At 39.6% G+C, this 24163-nt stretch overlaps 2 protein-coding genes across 3 annotated transcripts; one reads left to right on the top strand and one right to left on the bottom strand.

Moving 5' to 3' along the window:
- Positions 1–1898: 1898 nt before the first annotated feature.
- On the bottom strand, positions 1899–20120 carry LOC131940879 (1,25-dihydroxyvitamin D(3) 24-hydroxylase, mitochondrial). Of its 2 annotated transcripts, none has more exons than XM_059299782.1 (9): positions 19986–20120; positions 15093–15315; positions 7681–7862; positions 6807–7011; positions 6516–6690; positions 5794–5960; positions 4538–4619; positions 3301–3507; positions 1899–3152 (listed from the first exon to the last, which is right to left on the bottom strand). In XM_059299782.1, exons 2-6 carry the CDS (start codon positions 15272–15274, stop codon positions 5943–5945), a joined length of 762 nt encoding a protein of 253 aa, XP_059155765.1. In that variant the 5' UTR covers positions 15275–15315; positions 19986–20120; the 3' UTR covers positions 1899–3152; positions 3301–3507; positions 4538–4619; positions 5794–5942. The 2 variants fall into 2 exon arrangements, with proteins under 2 accessions (XP_059155765.1, XP_059155766.1); XM_059299783.1 differs by lacking the exon at positions 19986–20120 and adding an exon at positions 19822–19837.
- A 1002-nt stretch (positions 20121–21122) lies between these two features.
- Positions 21123–23651, top strand: LOC131940899 (putative cytochrome P450 12a4, mitochondrial). Its single transcript, XM_059299805.1, has 4 exons — positions 21123–21304; positions 21402–21505; positions 22782–22860; positions 23433–23651. Exons 2-4 carry the CDS (start codon positions 21468–21470, stop codon positions 23649–23651), a joined length of 336 nt encoding a protein of 111 aa, XP_059155788.1. The 5' UTR covers positions 21123–21304; positions 21402–21467.
- Positions 23652–24163: the final 512 nt, after the last annotated feature.

The raw sequence follows: 24163 nt of genomic DNA, 5'->3' as shown, positions 1-24163 counted from the left end.
CCAGGCTATATTCAACAGGAGATTGTGACACCTCACCAGGCTACATTCAACAGGAGATTGTGACACCTCACCAGGCTAACTTTACATTCAACAGGAGATTGTGACACCTCACCAGGCTACATTCAACAGGAGATTGTGACACCTCACCAGGCTAACTTTACATTCAACAGGAGATTGTGACACCTCACCAGGCTACATTCAACAGGAGATTGTGACACCTCACCAGGCTACATTCAACAGCAGATTGTGACACCTCACCAGGCTACATTCAACAGGAGATTGTGACACCTCACCAGGCTACATTCAACAGGAGATTGTGACACCTCACCAGGCTAACTTTACATTCAACAGGAGATTGTGACACCTCACCAGGCTAACTTTACATTCAACAGGAGATTGTGACACCTCACCAGGCTAACTTTACATTCAGCAGGAGATTGTGACACCTCACCAGGCTACATTCAACAGTAGATTGTGACACCTCACCAGGCTACATTCAACAGGAGATTGTGACACCTCACCAGGCTATCCCTACATTCAACAGGAGATTGTGACACCTCACCAGGCTACATTCAACAGGAGATTGTGACACCTCACCAGGCTACATTCAACAGGAGATTGTGACACCTCACCAGGCTACATTCAACAGTAGATTGTGACACCTCACCAGGCTACATTCAACAGGAGATTGTGACACCTCACCAGGCTACATTCAACAGGAGATTGTGACACCTCACCAGGCTACATTCAACAGTAGATTGTGACACCTCACCAGGCTACATTCAACAGGAGATTGTGACACCTCACCAGGCTATATTCAACAGGAGATTGTGACACCTCACCAGGCTACATTCAACAGGAGATTGTGACACCTCACCAGGCTAACTTTACATTCAACAGGAGATTGTGACACCTCACCAGGCTACATTCAACAGGAGATTGTGACACCTCACCAGGCTAACTTTACATTCAACAGGAGATTGTGACACCTCACCAGGCTACATTCAACAGCAGATTGTGACACCTCACCAGGCTACATTCAACAGGAGATTGTGACACCTCACCAGACTACATTCAACAGGAGATTGTGACACCTCACCAGGCTACATTCAACAGCAGATTGTGACACCTCACCAGGCTACATTCAACAGAAGATTGTGACACCTCACCAGGCTACATTCAACAGTAGATTGTGACACCTCACCAGGCTACATTCAACAGGAGATTGTGACACCTCACCAGGCTACATTCAACAGGAGATTGTGACACCTCACCAGGCTACATTCAACAGTAGATTGTGACACCTCACCAGGCTACATTCAACAGGAGATTGTGACACCTCACCAGGCTACATTCAACAGGAGATTGTGACACCTCACCAGGCTACATTCAACAGGAGATTGTGACACCTCACCAGGCTAACTTTACATTCAGCAGGAGATTGTGACACCTCACCAGGCTAATTTTACATTCAGCAGGAGATTGTGACACCTCACCAGGCTACATTCAACAGGAAATTGTGACACCTCACCAGGCTAATTTTACATTCAACAGGAGATTGTGACACCTCACCAGGCTAACTTTACATTCAGCAGGAGATTGTGACACCTCACCAGGCTACATTCAACAGTAGATTGTGACACCTCACCAGGCTACATTCAACAGGAGATTGTGACACCTCACCAGGCTATCCCTACATTCAACAGGAGATTGTGACACCTCACCAGGCTACATTCAACAGGAGATTGTGGCACCTCACCAGGCTAACTTTACATTCAACAGGAGATTGTGACACCTCACCAGGTTAACTTTACATTCAACAGGAGATTGTGAAATTCAGCAGGGGAGGGGAGTGCGATAAATAACAGTAATTAACGTTACATTCAACAAGAGATTGTGACTTGTTACATACAATGTATTTTCATACACAGATTGTGACAGCTAATAGACTATTCATTGCAAAAAGTATTGTATTTTGACTGAATATGCGCAATAATAAATACAATTCTTATAATATTGAATAACTACAAGTATAGATATTTGATTTTTTAATTATATTTGTCGGCAGAACAGTCCTTTTTTGTCACTGGTAAGGCAGTTCGGCATGGCTTGTGGCCCCAAGTAAAAATCCTGTTTGTTATCTTGAGAGGATAGTCCTTTTTCTTGTCTCTAGTACGACAGTCCTATTTGTTGTCCATATAAGGACAGTCCTATTTCTTGTCTCTAGTAGGACAGTCCTGTAAGTGACCCCTGGTTATAGTCCTACGATGTCCGTATCTCAAAAAGTTAAAAGGGACATAACTCATGTTCTATCCACACGGATAAATCCTCTTAAATCTTGTACAATCAGAGAACACGACATCGCACTTTCATGCCGTGCTTGCGACAAATATCAATTATCCATCTTTGATATTACTTTAAATTTTAATATTATGTATCGAAATTAAAAACAATATTTTGTAATTTAAACAAAATAGAGAAGCACTTGACGCGGTTAATGTTATCGAAGATGTTAGTATACAATCAATTTAGTGGATCAACATTTTGTAGTCAATGTCTAGTTGAGTAAATCAACATTTTGTAATCATTGTCTAGTTGAGTAAATCAACATTTTGTAGTCAATGTCTAGTTGAGTGAATCAACATTTTTCAGTCAATGTCTAGTTGAGTAAATCAACAACTTGTAGTCATTGACTAGTTAAGTAAATCAACAATTTGTAGTCATTGTGTAGTTAAGTAAATCAACAATTTGTAGTCATTGTGTAGTTAAGTAAATCAACAATTTGTAGACATTGTGTAGTTAAGTAAATCAACAATTTGTAGTCATTGTCTAGTTAAGTAAATCAACAATTTGTAGACATTGTGTAGTTAAGTAAAGTATAGTAGTCAGTTGATAGAAAGATTGATCAAAGGTTTTGAAATCAGTGCATAGTACTGTAAAACAATTGAATTATGCAGTATACAATTGTTGAACCAAAATGGCTTAGTCGCAGTCTAGTTGTTGAGCCAAAATAGTTTAGTCAGTTTCTAGTTGAAAGTGCTGATCTTCGAAAATTTAAACTTGATTGGGGTCGTTGGGTGTACGAAAAGTTTGTACACAAACTCCGTGTCACGTGACGAATCGTCGACATCGATCTTCAGTTTCTGTAGAACCTGTAGGTGGAAGAGAGTATGTGATGATGTGGGTGGAGTAGAGTATGTGATGATGTGGGTGGAGTAGAGTATGCGATGATGTGTGTGGAGTAGAGAATCGGATGATGCAGATAGAGTAGATAATGAGATTAGTGTTAAATATGTCTACCTTAGAAGTGGCCAGATAAATTTCCTGCACAGCGAAACGTCTCCCAATACAATTTCGGGGTCCGAATCCAAAGGGCAATACGACCATACTGTGTATGTCGTCATGTCTCTTGCCTGATTCCGTCCTCATCCATCTCTCTGGAATAAACTTGTCTGGATTTTCACCCGCATGTCTGCAGGCTTCAAGGTTACTCAGTAACAGAGGAGTCTAGTTAAAAATTAATTACACATTGTAAAATGAGAAAGTAAATAATTTAAATGATTGCACACAGTACAATCTTTCAGCACATATTTTACAATAGATTTCAATTTTTAGATATTATGAGGGAACTTAAAGTAATATATACGAAAAAGAAATAAATTCAAACATCTAGAAGCGGGATGAGCTAGGATGTGGGAGTAGATCAGGACCTAAAATCGTATCAAGAAGACCTGGTGTGCCTTCAACTCACACGTCACACGTCACACGTCACACGTCACACGTCACACGTCACACGTCATACGTCGCACGTCGCACGTCTCACGTCACACGTCACACGTCACACGTCACACGTCACACGTCACACGTCGCACGTCGCACGTCACACGTCACACGTCACACGTCACACGTCACACGTCACACGTCACACGTCACACGTCACACGTCACACGTCACACGTCACACGTCACACGTCACACGTCACACGTCCGATATGGAACTACACAGCCTTGCCATTCCAGACCAGGATAATAATCTTAAACAAAATGTTCAGTCAGTATTGTTTTACGGTTCTTTACGACAGATCCTTAAGAGAAGATGGCCAGACCAAATATCCTGTGGCACAACACATCGCTTGGAAAGTTTTAGACTAGAATCTTCTATCAAGAAGGAAAGTAAGCCGGCCAAAGAAATCATGGCCCGGCTTACAAATATAAGAGAGACGCTCAAAACCAAGCCCTATGGACAGTTGTAGATGTAGCCCATTGCTACACAGGGGTCACACAGAAAAAAGTCAAAGCAATAAATATAAATAATGGCATTTCATTTCTATAAGGATTGTTCTAGACTAAAATCATAATGGAAATATGGCGGTGGATTTCATGTATGGTTACCTTGTGACCATGTGAAATTAATATTATGTGTTTGCCTTGTGACCATGTTTGATTGCAATGTGATTTGGTAGAAACATGATGTGTTTACCTTGTAACCATACGTGATTGCTATGTGATTTGGTAGAAACATTATGTGATTTGCTCACCCCAGCAGGAACCTTGTAGCCACTAAGGACAACATCAGTTGGCAAAATGCGCATAGTGCCGCCTGGTGTTGGGTAGTACAGCCTGCAATATATAATACAAACATGTTACAGCACATTAATGATTCACCTAAACAATACGAATTAGGTCTTCTGTTCAAATGATCTATTTAGCTGCAATAATGCCTGAAACAGGCATATATTTAACTATAGTATTCAGTTCAAATGTTCCTCAACTAAATAGAAGACCAAAACAAACCTACATCTAACTATAGCAGGGGTCGGCAACCTGCGGCTCGCGAGCCGCATGCGGCTCTTTCGATGTCAAGATGCGGCTCTCCAGCTCAGTGAACAAATATTAAGTTATATTATTTCATTTTCAAAACTCATATAAAAAATTATACTGTAAAGAAACACAAGTTTCAACAGAAGAAAAAAATAACTCATCAAAGAACAGAGAGAATATGTGCAGTAGAAAGTTAACGAACAGCTGACAGCCGCTTGGGCACCAGGCCCAGCCCAACTGCCGTGCTGTAGCCAGCCCCGTGGCGACTATTACATTTTTGCCACTAGCCAAGTGCCGACTTTTTCGAATATCGTTAAATGGAGAATGTTATTTTATCCAGAATGCATATCCCTATATGTCAGTAATAATTAATTTGACTTGAGAGACGTAGTTTTTTAGTTATTAGCTCCCTACTGTTGAGCCGGGTACGAGTTTACCTTGGGTACAGTGGGAAGGAAGATAAGCCTGGTGAGAACCAAAGGACAGATGCGACAAATACACGGTAATCAAACCGATATTCAAGCCAGTTAGATTGAGTTTGCCGTGTTGAGGCCAGCCTGGCTAATTGGAGACACACCCTGAGCCGGTGATGACCGTATAGAGAAAAAAAGTCAATTGCTTCTCAAGTGGAATGTTATAATCCTATATTTTTGTTTTTTAATTATTAATTTCATTATTCTGGCGAAATAAGTGTATGTTTTTATGAGAACAAATATTATTTCATATTTAAAGATATTTATTTTAAATAACAAATCAAATGTACTTACCTAACCATAATCAAATAATAAAATATTGAAAAAAAATGTTAGTGGCTCTTTAAAAACTGGGAAATGTTGAAAATTGTAACGTAAGGCTCTTCTCTCTCAAAAGGTTTCTGACCCCTGAACTATAGTGTTCAGTTCAAATATTCCTCACCTAAATAGATGACTGAAACAGGCCTTATTGTAACCCCCATGTTTAATGTCCTACTCACCTGAACGATTCGTTTAAACAGGCTTTAAGATATGGCATCTTAGACAAGGCTTGAGCATCCACCGGTTTGTCTGTGCCCACGACACTCAGAACCTCTCGTCTTAGAGTTTCCTGTTTGTCTGGATTCTTGGCCAAGTTGTAGAAGAGAACTTATAGGTTCCTCGCTGTCTGTGGACGTAGTCGAGTGCTAAGATAAAGTTTAGCTGTTTTGTGAGAGTTTATCGAAATCTGGCTCTTTTGTTCCCATGACAAAAGTTATATATATTTTTTTTGGAAACTCCCTTTATAAAAATCGTCTGATTTTGTGTTTGATAAGAAATAAATGGATAGAAGATCCAGAAAATCCCCGACACTAAGGCAAAAAATGTCCACATGAAAAGCTACGCCCCGTCACTTATAGATAGCTCCAATTTATTAGATGCATGCAACCTTGACCTACTTCTGATGTCTACACTTTTAAATATTTAAAACACGCTATAAAAAGAAATCCTTATCCGCCCTTAGGTTTAGGGCTTGGGTTGGATTCGGGTTGAAGTAAGGTTAGGGTTGGTGTCGGGTTAGGGATAAAAACTAAAAGTACACGTCTTAACCTCTTTTGAAATTCTATTTTGGGCTGCGGGCTTAGCTTCTTGGTGGGCCTTGTCGGGTAAAGATCCTTGATTGCTTGTTCTGTAACGTAATCAATAGACTAACAAGGATTAAATCCTATCATGTCAGTCTCACCGAATCAGTTCCTGCCATATAAAGACCTTCTGTTATGTTGCAGATATCTCTCTCATCCATGATGTTTTCTGAGGTCAGAGAGAGAAGAAAGTTTGGCTCTTCTGGGTCTAGAGTACCGGCCCTTTGCTTGTCTTCTACAGCTTTCTTAGCCCTAAGGATGTGTTGAGCTGAGTTTCTGAAAAACGATCAAGCAACTGAATGACTAAAATGAATTAATTTTGACGTTTAAATGCTCGACATTGTAAAATATCTTAAAATAATACATAAACTATTATCAAAGAAGATCCAGACTTTTTGAGAATGTTGTAGGCTCTCTCATAGTCTCTATATGTTTTGTTCCGAAACCATTTGTGTAGAACGGAAGTGCCATTAAATGAATGAAGCAAGAGCACCAAGATATCTTTTGTGGCTTGAAGAAATTCAACGGCTTTTGCGTCGTCCGATCCAGATTTGTTAAGGAAACCAAGTCTCGCATTGAAGCATACGACTCCAATACCTGCAAGAGTAAAATACAAACATTGATTGTTTAGAGTTTAGATTTCCATCGACTTTAAAAAATACAACTCTGTAACCACATATAAAGCCGGGGGCTGGGTGTGTGTGTGTTTGTGTGTGTGGTGATGGTGAGGGGAGGTAAGGGGGGGGTCTGCGGTAATCATTTTTAGGAAATAGAAATTTAGCCCAGTTTTGTTTAAAAGGCAGCTTTAGCACAGTGTGAAATTCATTCAGTCCTTCTGTCATCGCTATAGATTTTAGAACCATAAAAGTAAACATACCACCTGTCGAAATTTTTACTTGCATCGCAGTGACTTATTATTAATAATTGGGTATGGTTTATTTAAATAACGACTAAAAATGTGTGTATAGTTGGCGCATTGTGTTTTCTTTTGTTTTTTCTTTTGTGCTTGCGTGTTGGGTTTGTGTTTTTATTTAAGTTTTTTTGCGTTTGCATTGTGTTTGCGTTGTGTTTGTGTTTTCTTTTGTTTTTTATATTTCCGTTTTCTTTTTGTGTTTGTGCTGTGTTTGTGTTTGTGTTTGTGTTTAGGTTTGTTTTGTTCCCAAGTTGGTACATTTAAAAAAGATTCACCGTGGTGGAGCAGCTAGTATTTTATAATGCTACTAAACATAAATAAATTACAATATAAATTGTAAGATATGTGCATACTTTCTGCAGCGAACCGGAAAAAGTAGTCCTGCATCTCTTCACCGTCCATCTCTTGAGTGGACAGGATGTGAACAAATTCATCCGCGACTTGGTTCTGTGGGGCGAGGTAGTGGTGTGCTGAGTCGGCTTTCATCAGACGTTTGTTGGCCGGTGTCCGCACTTTGTACCACTCTTCTCCGTTCCTTCAACACCCAAAGTTTTTTGTTTATAACATTAGAGATTTAAAAATCCAAATTTTTATTTTTAAACAGAAGAACATTTACATTTCGTTTTATCAGTTAAGCATTTTAAAAATTGTTTTCAACAGTAGACCATTTTAAAAATTAATTTTCAGCATTTTAAAAAATAAAATTGTTTTTTTAACAGAAGAACATTTTAAAATTGATATTAAACAATGCATTGTGTCTTTTTAAACAATCCTAAACAATAAAAACACAATAGCCCTAACACGAGGTTATTCGATGTTATTGTTAATCTGAACTTTTCTAAAACACCCATTGTGATTGTAAAAACAGAAAAACCTAAACACGTCGATGCAGTCTATGCTCAGTTTTGATTCTTATTAAATTTGGTTTATTTAACAACGTCAGGAACCGACATCTCAACACACATTCAAAATATACTTCTTGCATTTTAAAAAAACTTTTTTTTTTTGTCGTTAGGATTATAGCACTATAGTTATAGGCCTTCCAATAGCTGAACTATTTATTGAGTTTGTTAAGCATCAAACCGATCATGGGTTAAACATGTCTAGTTTGTTTAGATGAGATTCAGTTTTTTTGTATTTTTGTGTTTCCAGAAATACAATTCTTGTCATTTTAGGAAGCGTCGCTTTAGGCAACCATTTTCCGAACAGAAAGTGATCACACGGGAGGCGGGCGTGTTAAAGGTTTATAAAATGCCATACTTTGACCGCCTTTGATGGATACATAAAGATCACTTAACAAACAGAAACAAAAGTCGCCAGAAAAAAAATTAATTGACTAGTTATGCCGAACATTACAAATTTTCCAGAATTCAATACATGTATTTTTTAAACCAATTGCATTGTCATAAGCGAACGCTGGTACGGACTGTGTTGTCTTAAGGAGCATGGGCTTTAAGTAAAAAAATATCTGGGTATGGGGTGAGGATAGCTTCTAAACTATGAGTTGTGCACATGTTTCAGATTTAGAAAGAATAAGAAAAAGCTTCTGATTCAAACATTAAAACACGGGTCGGCGTGGTGGAGTCGGTAAAGCTCATGGTTCGAACCCTCGGGCAGATGAGGCTCGTTAGCTGGGGACAGCCACTCTTCTAGGAGAGACAACTCCAAAATCAAACAACTGCTGCCTTGTAGTTTGTTCTTGGTTGGACAAAGGCTATGGAAGCAAATCAAAAAGAAAAGCAGGCTGAAATCGGAGTCAATGGCCGCAATGGCGCAAAACCAGTTGACACGTAACGCTTAATTGTGAAGCATGGTTGAGTCGGCAAAGCTCATGGTTGATTCGAAAAAAAAGTCTCGAGTTCAATCCCTCTGGAAGATAAGGCTCGATCCCTTCCAACACTAAAAATTAAGAACGAAGAAGAAGAAGAAGAAGAAACATTAAAACAATCATGTGTTTTCTTGTAAAAACCAACAATTACGTGTAAGGTTAAGTTTACTACAGTTCATACCAGAAAATATGAGGGACCCTATAAATCGGGCTCACCTGGCTTCTGCCTTCTCAGCCCCCCCCCCCCCCCCCACCCTTTTATCCGATATAGCCTGGAGAAGTTTTAAAGTACATGAAAACGATGGTAAACTGTACTCTAAAATTTTGCATATTGAATAATATAACCAGATCTATATGTAACACGCGTATTAAAGTTAGATTACATTTTAGAAGTTATCTTACAAGTTTCGTATAATTTAGTTTTTACATTAATATGAAATATATATGTAACTGGGGTAGGCCTAACTACCAGTTACAAATGATAACGAACGAGAAGCCGAGACACAGTGTTGGTCTGATGCAACCGATAACAGGTGGCTTATTGGGTCGGGCTGATAACAACCTCAAAGCCGGCGCGTGCTATTTTGGGAAACGGTATTCAGACGGCCTGTCAACTTTGATGGATAGGACGCAGATGTTATTTTACGGTCTGTACGTTTGAACTACGCAACTGGTGGTCGGAGATCGAGTACAAGTATCGATTACGGAGGAATACAAGTACGGAGACGAGTACGATTATGAAGGGGATATATATATGGGAAGGCGACGGCTGGTTCGGGCAGACTGGAAGACAGACTCTCTCTTCCCGTTTCAGCGAGCTCTCTTCCATCTTCATCGCTCGCTTAGATCAGTCAGTCTGTGTGACTATGTCAAGTCGGTTATAGAACGGGTTAGCCGTATTGTGTTAAGGAGGATTATAGACATGTGGATTCAGTTATATGAAGCCTAGTGAAGGACTGTTAGGGGTCAGTTGATTCAGACTATTATTGAGAAGCATTCCTGTTGATTTATTGTGTTATTATGAAGCATTTCTTGATTCATGTAATAAAGGATCAATAGCGAACCTGCATCTTGAGTATCTATACTGTGGTCAATGTTGTCTAGAATGAGTGGTTAAACTCGTTAACACGTGGCACTACAGGCAATTAGGTCTCATTACATGTGGCGTTGCGAGCATGGTAACTGTTGGCTCGTTACAATTGGCGTTGTCGGCAGGATAAATGTTCGCTCGTCACAATTGGCGCTGCGATCAGGATGAATTCAACTAGACTTGCCGTTTAAGGCACCTATAGTCAACCTTGTGCATAACTGTGTTTAGTGTGTGTGTGAATTCGGACATTCAGGAACTGTGAAAATTGAGGAACGAGGAAAAATTTTTCATACACACACGGTAAGAAAGAACTCTCTTTTTTTTAGTACTTAAGGAAGAAAATGTCTACTCTGGACGAGAAGCAGACCCATATAGTGGTCCTACCCAGAGAGTCCCATATTAACAAATTTTACGGGGACGGAGACCCAACTTTAACCAACAGGTTCAGTGAAGAGGTCAAAGCGGCCTGGGCCTCGAGACATATGTCACCAGAGGAAAGATTAAGACTGCTGATGGGCAGTATAGGTGAAACGGTTAGGGCAGAGGTTAAGTGCCACGATAGGACCGTCCAATCAGATCCAGATAAGGTGCTAGATCTGATTATGGAGACCTTTGGGGAGAGACGGTCGGGAGTGCAACTGCTATCGGGATTCGTGGGCTTAAAGCAGAGAATGGCGGAGAGTGTGATGGAGTACTCACACAGGATGAACAGGGCCTTTGATTTGGTAAAGGGCAAATCACCGGACATTGATGTACGCCTACTGAGGGACCAGTTCATCGAGGGGCTAGCAACCCCGATCTTAAGGAGAGAGTTGAAGGAGGAGGTCCACAGAGACCAGCAGTTGACCTTCCTTCAGGTCAGGAACTCAGCGATCCGCAGGTCCGAGGATGAGGACCAATCGAACTGTTCGGTGGACAAAGTCTCTGTGCCTGAACAGAGACAATCCCCACCCACAGGGGCCGACACGATGGAGACCATGATGGCTCAACTGTTGGCCCACCTAGAGAAGGTTGACCAACGCTTGAAGTGGTTGGAAAGCAGGTCAACAGCTGAGAATCAGGAAAAGAACGGTACAAAACAGGGACGGGTTGGACGGCCGCGTCCTGCCAAGCCATCACTCCAATGGACGGCAGACGGTCGACCAATTTGTTTGTCTTGTTCACAAACCGGACATATGGCACGGTATTGTCCGGTGAAACGATCGCCCTCTGTAAGGCAGGTCAAGGCTACAGAGCGGCGAGGTTATGGCGTAAGAAACAAAAGGAAACAAACAATGAAAGAGTCTCAAACAAGACTCGAAGGGCAATTATCAGATAGTGGAAAAATGAACTGTGAAATGAACTTGAATGTTGAAAAGTTTCAAGTGAACAATTTGTTGGCTAAGAAAAATGATGATAAGGAAGAAATTGGTAGACTTAAGAATGAGATCTCAATGTTAACCAGGAAACTGGATAGGGAAAGTTCATGCAAATTAAAAGCACAGGAGAAATGTTCATCTTTAGAGCGTCTGTTATCGGAAGAAGTAAATAAAAATAGTAGACAACAGAACAGTGTTGGCAAACTAGAAAAATTATCCGATATTGAAAAAGAACTTCAAATTACAGCAAGGCTGGGATCCATCGAACAGCGATGGGCAGCAGAATTGGCACTCGTTGACCTAGAGAGAAAACATCGCCCGGGGCGGTCCAATGGCAATGCGGACGCCTTATCAAGGAATCCTTACGAGAAACCGGGTGATGAGGAAGAAACGCTGACAGGAATATGTGAGGTCAGAGCGTCAACAGATATCCCTCATGGGGTACAAGTGATGCAGAACGGGCAGACCGGGGTGGAGCACATATCCGCAGAGCCCGAACATATGGACAATAGTGATTTTAATTGCCTTAATCACCAAAAGATAAGAGATGCCCAGAGAACGGATAGTGGCTTACAACCGCTATTGAAATACGTCCAGGAACAAAAATTCCCAGGAAGAAGGGAAAGAGAACAATTTGGTCGAGAAACAAAGAAAATACTGAGTCAGTGGAACCGTCTCAGTATAAAGGATGGTGTTCTCATGCGGAGAATTCATGACCAAATTGATGGCACAATACACCAGGTGGTGGTGCCGGGACAATTACGAGGAGAAGTGCTAAGGTTGGCACATGACAGGGCAGGACACCAGGGTCAGGACAGAACCCACAAAATATTACGACGGAGGTGTTACTGGCCCAATATGGAAATGGAGGTCAAACGCCATTGTGAGGCTTGTGTGAGGTGTCAGCATGCGAAAATGCCAGTTGTCAAAATGAGACAGCCATCAGGACACCTACTGGCGACAAAACCACTAGAGATTGTGGCTATGGACTTTACGTCGTTGGAGCAATCATCGGATGGGACGGAACATGTGTTGGTAATGACTGATGTATTCACCAAATGGACGGTGGCGGTGCCCACGCGAGATCAGACCGCCAAAACAGTGGCAAAGGTCTTATTACAACATTGGTTCATCAAATATGGCATACCAAGACAATTACACTCTGACCAAGGAAGGGCTTTCGAGTCAGAAGTAATTAACCAACTGTGCAACCACTACGGGATCAACAAATCTAGAACAACCACATTTAATCCGAAAGGAAACGGACAGTGTGAACGGTTCAACCGCAGCATGCATGATTTGCTGCGTACGCTAGAACCTGAACAGAAAAAACGTTGGCCTGATTTTCTCCCAGAGTTGGTATATCTATACAACTGCACACCACATGCCACAACCGGCTTTTCGCCATACATGTTGCTGTTCGGACGAGAGGCTCGACTCCCTCTTGATTTGTTCCTAGGAAAAAGGGAGAGTATGACTGGCTCATACACCGCACTGGAATATGTGAATGAACATATGAGAAGAATTAGAGAAATGTACAGGGTAGTACAGGAAAGACTAGAACATGAATCTCGGCGAAGGGAACCGCCGATACAGACGAAGGACCCGCCATTCAAACTGAATGACAGGGTATTACTGCGTAGCCACCCGTTAGGCAGAAACAAAATCCACGATCTCTGGGGACAGGAGATATGGCAAGTCGTGGAGATGCCTAAAGTAGCAGGTGGCCCCTTTAAGATAAGACCCATCGATCACGCCAAACCGGATCGGTGGGCGAATATTGCTCAATTAAAGAAATATTGGAATAGGCAAGAAGAGCAGTTACACACAGAGAAACCCAAGACAATTAGGGAACCGGAAGTTATAACGGAAATTCACATACCCATTCCGGAACCATATCACCATCAACAGAACAACAGCGATACGCAAGGGGAGGATACCGGCAACAATGAGGATCCCGGTCCCTCCAGAAGCAGAGAGACAGTAGACCATCAGATAAGTGGTCCGCGGAGAAGTTTAAGGAACAGAAGGAATACGAAATTTTTTGTCAGCAACCATCAATTCTTTCATGGTCGCGCTGGTATGAAAACAGACTGTTCAAAGAGCTATAGAAGTGAACTGGTGAAGGCACCAAATGGAAAGGGTGGATGTGAATTCTAGAACTGTTTTGTGTCTCAGAAAGATGGTGTAGACACAGTTGATATGTGAAATAGGTAGAACTGTCAATCGTATACGAATGGAACGTCGTGGACAGTGAGTGGAACAATAGATTTTTTTTTTTTTTACGACTGTGCGATTGACTTTGGAGGAGTGCACCTGCCAGGCGTTGTTTGTGGTTGAAAACACACAAAAAAAGCAGGGGTGGATGTAACTGGGGTAGGCCTAACTACCAGTTACAAATGATAACGAACGAGAAGCCGAGACACAGTGTTGGTCTGATGCAACCGATAACAGGTGGCTTATTGGGTCGGGCTGATAACAACCTCAAAGCCGGCGCGTGCTATTTTGGGAAACGGTATTCAGACGGCCTGTCAACTTTGATGGATAGGACGCAGATGTTATTTTACGGTCTGTACGTTTGAACTACGCAACTGGTGGTCGGAGATCGAGTACAAGTATCGATTACGGAGGAATACAAGTACGGAGACGAGTACGATTATGAAGGGGATATATATATGGGAAGGCGACGGCTGGTTCGGGCAGACTGGAAGACAGACTCTCTCTTCCCGTTTCAGCGAGCTCTCTTCCATCTTCATCGCTCGCTTAGATCAGTCAGTCTGTGTGACTATGTCAAGTCGGTTATAGAACGGGTTAGCCGTATTGTGTTAAGGAGGATTATAGACATGTGGATTCAGTTATATGAAGCCTAGTGAAGGACTGTTAGGGGTCAGTTGATTCAGACTATTATTGAGAAGCATTCCTGTTGATTTATTGTGTTATTATGAAGCATTTCTTGATTCATGTAATAAAGGATCAATAGCGAACCTGCATCTTGAGTATCTATACTGTGGTCAATGTTGTCTAGAATGAGTGGTTAAACTCGTTAACACGTGGCACTACAGGCAATTAGATCTCATTACATGTGGCGTTGCGAGCATGGTAACTGTTGGCTCGTTACAATTGGCGTTGTCGGCAGGATAAATGTTCGCTCGTCACATATATTTCAAACTTTTTAGAACTGACTGTGAAAGTTTCTTTTCGGCTAAATCACTCTAGCCAACACACTTATATATAAGTAATATATCGGTATTATTTTTTTTTTTGCTAACTGAAACTCAACTAATATATTGTGGTTTAGAGGAGAGGGGTTGTCGGCTTAATTGTAAATTTAGGAGAGTGGGTGGGGGTCTTATATTTATAATAAAGTGTGAAGTTAGGGTGAAGGGCGATATAAAGACCCACTACGTTGTATTGGTTCGTATAAATCAAAGAATGTATCTTTAACACGTCAGGTAAATACGTATATGCTAGGCATTATCTTGAACCTACAAGGATCCTAGGGTCTTCTTATGTCCGTTTCTCTCTGCGTAGACAACGTCGAGGTCTGGCGCTGGACGGTAGGGAAATTTGCCTTCGTTTCTAAATATAGTCTCCATGTCTTCTGGGTTGCTCGTCTGGACGGAGATCTTATCCAACCGATATTTGAATATAGGGCCGTATTTTCTGTGCATCTATCGGTGTAGCATGTGAGTTGTTTCAGCAGTGTAAGGAGCTGGTGGAGAAACGATGTTAGACCTCGTCATTATACACACATGTGTACACAAGGACACGGAGATATATACATACGTTTGTCCACCATAGCACCTAGACATATACACACGTGTATACACGAGGACACGTAGATGTATACACATGTGTACATACGACACGAACACATGAATATACACCAGCTTATGTGCAATAGCTTTAAGGTCTATAATGTGGCATGAATACTCCCATTTATCTGTTTAAAATTGACCATTTATTTCATATCAATTGATGTGTTTTATAGTGTTATATGAAATAAATATATACTTACCTAGCCATTATCGGCCAGGCTTTGCTTCAGCCATTTTTAGCCATTTTTAAATATAAATGCTAACGCAGATATGTTTGTTTGTTTAAAAAAAATATTTTATTGAGACAAATTAAAGAGCATTGTATAAAGCTGCATTTAAAACAGCAATTCATAAAATTTTAAGTTTCGCAAAACATAATTAAACATTTTTACACCTTTATCAGAAATATCATCAAAGCCTAACCCCAAAATTGTCAATTGATGTGTTTTATAATGTTATATGAAACGTACACAGCTGTGTACCGTTATTTAACATCTCATTAGGCCACGAAACCTCTATATAATTTTTGGGCATTGCATTCCCCATCCCTTCCATGCACACAGAAACTACGACCAAATTTAACACGACAAAAATGTATCGCGAATCGCGTCGTTTTAAATAATTATGTTACAATTTAACAACCTTATATATTTCCATCATAAATAAATGTCATTAAATTTAATTAATATTCTAGATAGCAGAAGTTTAGTTAATTAAAATGAAAGGGGAAAAGCATCGCTCTATACCACTCAGTGGCGTAGGCAGGGGGGGGGGGGTTAGGGGGAGGTCATAACCCCCCCCCCCCCATAGACCCCTCGGTATATATATAAAAAGTATGAGGGGGGTGCAAATCGAAATTTTGAGGGGGGGGGGTGCAAATCGAAAGTTTGTCCCCGGGTAAAAATTGGAACCCCCCTCCCCCTCCCCTTGAGACTATCCTGGCTACGCCACTGATACCACTCTAAACTAGGCATATAACTAAGTTTTTAAAATTGCATTAAATAACAACTTGCAGGTTTTACAGAGAAAAATTAACCACATCTATTTAACAGTAGAAGACCTTACGTCGAAACTGTTTTCATTTCCCATTATTAGAGTTTTGTCACTAAATGCTTTGTACCAAATAACCGCTTTAATTATTTAATAGCAGTGTTAAAATAACATTGCAATGCTAAAAAATAAAGTAAATACACTTGTGCCTCAGAAAATCCACACTAAAATCATTAATGATTGGCATTGTTTATATGTGACTAGCGTACCCGCCCCCCGCGCGTTGCCGCGGTGATAGATGAAAGTCTGACGAAATAAGTTAGAAGGATATCACCAATGCATTAATAATCATATGTTCTTAGACGCGTGTCCTTCTTTTCTAAAACTGTGTTATTTAAATGGAAACAATGCCTGCGCTTGGATAATAATTACCGTGACACGGGTTTTCCTACACTACCGCATGAAAACCTTGAGTGTACATTAATCACTCACCGAAATAATGAGGTAGAACACACTTCGGTGACCACCCATGTGTCAGGGACGTAGAGGGGCGCTCTCAGGAGCCCCCCCCCACCCCCCGATTACACTACCGCATATGCGCAGCGTACGGCCCCTGGCTCCTTAAAACTAACAGGCGCCATCGTGCCAAATAGCATCATGTTAATAATGATGCAGATTTCGTCATTCGCTAAAGTGACATAAATGAACAGGATTTTTTTTTATTTAACACCTAAAAAAATTATTTCACGTGTTTTAAACATCAGTGTGACTGATGCAATATGCTAGCGCTACTAATGGTCTATTATTAGATGCTCGATTTCAATTTCTGACTGGATCGTCTAATAATAGATGCTTATTGCATCATTCGAAAAGTGACGAAACTCTACAGTAGGCTCCTCATATTCAAAAATTTATTTTTTCATCTTTCGCAAGGTGACGAAACTGTACAGCATTTCCTCGCGTTACAAAGTTATTTTTTAGAATCCTGTTGTAGTTTTACCGCTGAATATAGTAGTACCCCTTATTCGCTCGATTAACGGATGCCAAGATCCAACATAATCGATCTAAAACTCTGGGCGTCAAACTGTGTATTGACGAAAATTGTACCCTACATGGCGCCGCCTATAAGAAACTTTTGTTTTCTTTTTCGCAGAAATATTCTCGTGAGTATTCTCATCTACTCCTTAAAGTTTCATGGCGCTCCGATTAACAGTATCCGAGTTTTATTTTTTATTTACCGTGTATAGAGAAAAAAATTGCTCCCCCCGGGGGCACCGCCCTTGCAATATTAAAATTTTTTTTTTTTGCAGAGCCCTACCATTTAGTGATCTAATCATCTCCCCAAAGTTTCATGGTACACGAATGAACGGTGTGAAACCGAAATAGACTTTTATTTTTATAAACCGTAAATAGAGAAAAAACAAATCGCGCCCTGCCGGGGCGCCACCCCTGCGAGTGTGTAAATGTTTTTAGCGCAGAAACTCCCCAGGAATATTCTCAACATCTTCCCAAAGTTTCATGGCGATGGTGTGAACGGTGTCACGGCAATTCACTTTTATTATTTTTATATACGGTATATAGAGAAAAATCACACCCTCCCGTGGCGCCGCCCTTGTGAAATTAAAAATGATTTTTTTTACAGAACCCTCTCCTTACAGTGTTCTAATGAACTCACCAAAGTTTGACAGCGATCAGATGAATGGTGTCAAAATAAAAAATCGACTTTTATTTTTATATACCGTATATAGAGAAAAACAAATCGCGCCCTGCCTTGGCGCCACCCCTGCGAATTTGAAATTTTTTTTCCGCAGAAACCTCCCCAGGAATATTCTCAACAACTTCCCAAAGATTCACGGCGATGTGATGAGAGGTGTAGTAATGCATAAAGGACAAACAGACAAACAAACACACACACAAACATAAATTGCTTTATATAGAGAGAGATTTATTTGCTTTCTTTACAGAAGCAATTAAGCAGATAATTATTATTAATCGTTATTACTTCATTTTTTTTTCGCAGTGGTTTGAAAACCGTTTAATATAAATTTTAACTGAACTTTTTTCTTTTTCAGATATTTTCTGTATTTATTTTGCGTGCAGTCAAACTACGTTGAAAACTAAAAGTTTAAATACTTGACGCAGTTAAGTCCCTTTAGGTAAAACAGGGCGGTAAAAAAGGTCAATGTTCAAACCCTAAATGTTACATTTCTGAGATTTTGGTATTTTTTCCAGGTACCCTGGGTCTTTCCTTGCCAAATTTTATGTTTATGGTGCTCCTGTAAGTGGTCGATCTAATTTTGAAAAAAAAAACATATAGTCAGGCTAGATCAGTTTTGGTCACCTTAAACGCGATTGTTAAGATCACTATAGTTTTTCTGTTATATTGAGGTTAAATATATTTTTTTTCCTCTGAAACTTTCCCACAAATACCCGATCTAATTTATGTAAGGAATAGCGTGACAGACGTACATCCCAAGATACCCTACTTTGCTTAGATATACATGAATGGTTTATAACGTAGCAATAAAATCAATTTTAACTCACGGAGTGTTTTAGAATACAGCATAAAGCTTTGTGTATTCACTCAATAGCTTATAATGTAATATACAATATTTGTACTAACTGAATGTTTTTTAACGTATCATGAAATAAGTATGTACTAACTGAATAATTTATAACGTATCATGAAATAAGTATGTACTCACACTAAATAGTTTATACCGTATCATGAAATAAGTATGTACTCACTGAATAATTTATAACGTATCATGAAATAAGTATGTACTCAATGAATAATTTACAACGTATCATGAAATAAGTATGTACTCACAGAATGGTTTATAATGCAGCATGAAATATGTATGTACTCACAGAATGGTTTATAATGCAGCATGAAATAAGTCTGTACTCACAGAATGGTTTATAATGCAGCATGAAATAAGTCTCTACTCACAGAATGGTTTATAATGCAGCATGAAATATGTATGTACTCACAGAATGGTTTATAATGCAGCATGAAATATGTATGTACTCACAGAATGGTTTATAATGCAGCATGAAATAAGTCTGTACTCACAGAATGGTTTATAATGCAGCATGAAATAAGTCTGTACTCACAGAATGGTTTATAATGCAGCATGAAATATGTATGTACTCACAGAATGGTTTATAATGCAGCATGAAATAAGTATGTACTCACAGAATGGTTTATAATGCAGCATGAAATAAGTGTGTACCCACAGAATGGTTTATAATACAGCATGAAATAAGTAGGCCTATGTACTCACAGAATGGTTTATAATGCAGCATGAAATAAGTATGTACTCACAGAATGGTTTATAATGCAGCATGAAATAAGTATGTACTCACAGAATGGTTTATAATGCAGCATGAAATAAGTATGTACTCACAGAATGGTTTATAATGCAGCATGATATAAGTATGTACTCACAGAATGGTTTATAATGCAGCATGAAATAAGTATGTACTCACAGAATGGTTTATAATGCAGCATGAAATAAGTATGTACTCACAGAATGGTTTATAATGCAGCATGAAATAAGTCTGTACTCACAGAATGGTTTATAATGCAGCATGATACCAATATACGGCCACAAGTAAATGCCTCGTGGGCCGGGAATCTCTTGGAAGGGTCGGGCATTGACCTGCTCACTCCTCGTATCCACGGATACAGTGGACATCCAGTGTCGCCTGCACTGAGTACCGAGTGCCGCTTTTATCCATCTGTTTAGTGCTGCCATTTATTCAGAGTCTGTTAGATTAGGTTTACATCATTTTAACAGGGTTAATCTGATTTTAACTTTTATTTATTATAACATTTAGAAGTTAAACATAACCATTCGAAAATCATGCGTTAATTATGGCCCAATAACTCAATAGTTGAAATCGACCCTACTAAGGCAGAATACCCCATTTTGTGAACAACTATTTAAACAAAAGAATGAACATCGTAGCTACCAGCACTTGTTGCAAAGCAGGTGTTTTAGTGATTTTTTTTTATAGATCTAGTTTGTATAGGTTTTTGAAGTACACAATTATATTAAATTCATAATTATATTAAATTTCTTATTAAAGAAACATGTTCACAAACCTCTGAATGTTAAACAGGAGCTTTAGGGAAATTTCCACACCAATATGTAATCCGGGCTATTTAGAGTTAATGGAAATATAAGTTTACAAACCATGAGCTGTACCTAAACGTTGCACACAATCAACACAACATTCCGCTTGTAAAGCTATACGTTGGTCCGGACTATTAAACATTACAAGCAGGCCTACACGCTCCTATAACTGTGAACTGTACCGAGCTATATACATAAATAGTTTTTACGTCAGACGGTGTGGAAACCTTGACCCTTGAGTGCAGGGTGCTTTGACATAAGCCTCGTTATCAGGCACGTTCTGTGTTCCTGCTTACAACTAACGGTTCCAGTCTTAACACCATTTAGCACTTTAAAAAATCGCGTTTAAACACAGCCTTTTGGTACCAACATCAACATTAATGGCCAAAAATAGACTAGATATAACAATGTGTCTGCTACATAAAATTAATAACAATAAATAAACGACCGTTGTCGATGAAGTAATAATTTAAACAGGCTGAATGTAAGTTTCCTCGAGCGTATACAGATGTGAGATCCGCTCCCGTGCAGGTTAAATCTACCGCTATATATTCACGCAATATGACCGTGTCTGTGTGCACGACTTGCTAACACACATTGTAGTGGTTGTATAGCGCTACAAACTGTGTCATGTGCCTCTCAGCACGACTGGCTAACACACATTGTAGGGGTTGTACAGCGCTACAAACTGTGTCGTCACGGTTGAACTATTGAAAGGGTTTGTAATAACAAGGTTTTAAAGGAAGTGAAAGTAAGAAAAACGAATATGAAGAGACCAAAGCTGTTACTAAAAAACCAAGTTTATTATAGGCCTTTATACTTCATATTTTTTAAATATATTTCATCAGCTGTTTGAAGAGGTCAGACGCTGGCTGGGACACGATCAGCCCCTGACGGCAGACACACTTCAACACATGCAGTACCTCAAGGCGTGTGTCAAAGAGTCGTTTAGGTTCGTTTGTCTTTAGGTTCGTTTGTTTTTAGGTTCGTTTGTCTTTAGGTTCGTTTGTTTTTGGGTTTGTTTGTCTTTAGGTTTTGTATGTTTTTAGTTTCGTTTGTCTTAAGATTCGTTTGTCTTTAGGTTCGTTTGTTTTTAGGTCCGTTTGTTTTTAGGTTCGTTTAGGTTCGTTTGTTTTAAGGTTCGTTTGTCTTTAGGTTCGTTTGTTTTTAGGTTTGTTTGTCTTTAGGTTCGTTTGTTTTTAGGTTCGTTTTTTGTTAGGTTCATTTGTCTTTAGGTTCGTTTGTCTTCAGGTTCGTTTGTTTTTAGGTTCGTTTGTTTTTGGGTTCGTTTTTTAGGTTCATTTCTCTTTAGGTTCGTTTGTTTTGAGAATCGTTTGTTTTTAGGTTCGTTTGTCTTTAGATTCGTTTGTTTTTAGCTTCGTTTGTTTTTAGGTTCGTTTGTCTTTGGGTTTGTTTGTTTTTAGGTTCGTTTTTTTAGTTTCGTTTTTTAGGTTCGTTTGTTTTTAGGTTCGTTTGTCTTTAGGTTCGTTTGTCTTTAGGTTCGTTTGTATTTAGGTTCGTTTGTTTGTAGGTTCGTTTATCTGAAGGTTCGTTTGTTTCTAGATTCGTTTGTCTTTATTTTCGTTTGTTTTAGGTTCGTTTATCTGCAGGTTCCTTTGTTTCTAGTTTCGTTTGTTTTTAGGTTTGTTTGTCTTTAGGTTCGTTTGTCTTTAGGTTCGTTTGTTTTCAGGTTCGTTTGTTTTAGGCTTATTGGTTTTTCGTCAGCTTAGGTCGTCTTTGGATTTGTTCTACAAAGCGCATTTTAAAATGTGCAGATGTTTTTTATTTCAACGAAACTATTTACATAGAGAGCATCAATATTATAATAACTTCTTTAAATCGAATTTAATATTATAAAGCTACATTATTATCATATTTACTCACATCACAGATATAAAGATTTATAAAGGTACATAGTTATCATAGTTATAAAGATTTCTATGACTACATTCTTTTCGTATTTACTCAGATCACAGATATAAAGATTTATAAAGGTACATAGTTATCATAGTTATAAAGATTTCTAAGACTACATTATTATCATATTTACTCACATCACAGATATAAAGATTTATAAAGGTACATAGTTATCATAGTTATAAAGATTTCTATGACTACATTCTTTTCGTATTTACTCAGATCACAGATATAAAGATTTATAAAGGTACATAGTTATCATAGTTATAAAGATTTCTAAAACTACATTATTATCGTATTTACTCACACAGGCTGCTGTACCCCATCAGTGGAGTTATGCGGGTCCTGCCTTGTGATGTGGTCTTAAGTAACTATCACATCCCAGCAGGGGTAGGTCTAAACTTTTCACCGTTCATCTACCGTATCCCTACTCCCAGTGTATCCCTACTCCCAGTGTATCCCTGCTCCCAGTGTATCCCTGCTCCCAGTGTATCCCTGCTCCCAGTGTATCCCTACTCCCAGTGTATCCCTACTCCCAGTGTATCCCTGCTCCCAGTGTATCCCTGCTCCCATTATATCCCTGCTCCCATTGTATGCCGGCTCCTAGTGTATCCCTTCCCCCAGTGTATCCCTGCTCCCAGTTTATACCTGCTCCCAGTTTATACCTGCTCCGTGTATCCCTGCTCACGGTATTCTTTTAAAATATAACAAACGATCTGATAGATTGACTTAGACAAGTGTCAAAATGTTTTTTGGGCTAATGTTCTTTAAGTTGTCGGGTATAATGAAATAACTATTGGTACAGTAAACTAAAGTTGCATTGTTTAATAACTTATCGTCTGAATTCCGTATTAGATCAACACAAACTTATAATAAGAATTAATAAACCATTGAGCGTGGGACTACCAGTACTAATCTATAGCTATGTATAAAAAGGTTGGCTATACACAATTCCCTCACAGGTACAGATCCTCCTGGCTAATGCTCTGACGTGCCAGCAGAATTTTCACGATCCCCTGACCTACTTACCCGAGCGTTGGCTGAGGTCGGAGGATGGCCATCTGGATGACGTCATACCAAAACATGCCGTGCTGCCCTTTGGCTATGGACCCAGGAATTGTATTGGACGTCGATTTTCTAAACAGGAGCTTTATCACACTACTGTCAAGGTAAGGGCATAGACTTTCATGACGTTCAAGTGTAAACTTGTCAACATTTCACAAGTAAATGTTCTGATATAAGACTACAATTTAGACTACACACAGTTTGTACATAGGATATTCTTGCAACCATCGGCACCAGTTAACTTTACATTCAACAGGAGATTGTGACACCTCACCAGGCTAACTTTACTTTCAACAGGAGATTGTGACACCTCACCAGGCTACATTCAACAGGAGATTGTGACACCTCACCAGGCTATCTCTACATTCAACAGGAGATTGTGACACCTCACTAGGCTACATTCAACAGGAAATTGTGACACCTCACCAGGCTAACTTTACATTAAACAGGAGATTGTGACACCTCACCAGGCTAACTTTACATTCAACAGGAGATTGTGACACCTCACCAGGCTAACTTTACATTCAACAAGAGATTGTGACACCTCACCAGGTTAACTTTACATTCAACAGGAGATTGTGACACCTCACCAGGCTAACTTTACATTCAACAGGAGATTGTGACACCT

The sequence above is a fragment of the Physella acuta genome, unplaced genomic scaffold (genome assembly GCF_028476545.2).
Source record: "Physella acuta isolate Inbredline_101_S28 unplaced genomic scaffold, ASM2847654v3 ptg000335l, whole genome shotgun sequence".
Taxonomy (NCBI): Eukaryota; Metazoa; Mollusca; class Gastropoda; family Physidae; genus Physella; species Physella acuta.
Note: the sequence above shows the minus strand (reverse complement) of the source record. Positions and strands in the feature narration are given on the sequence as shown.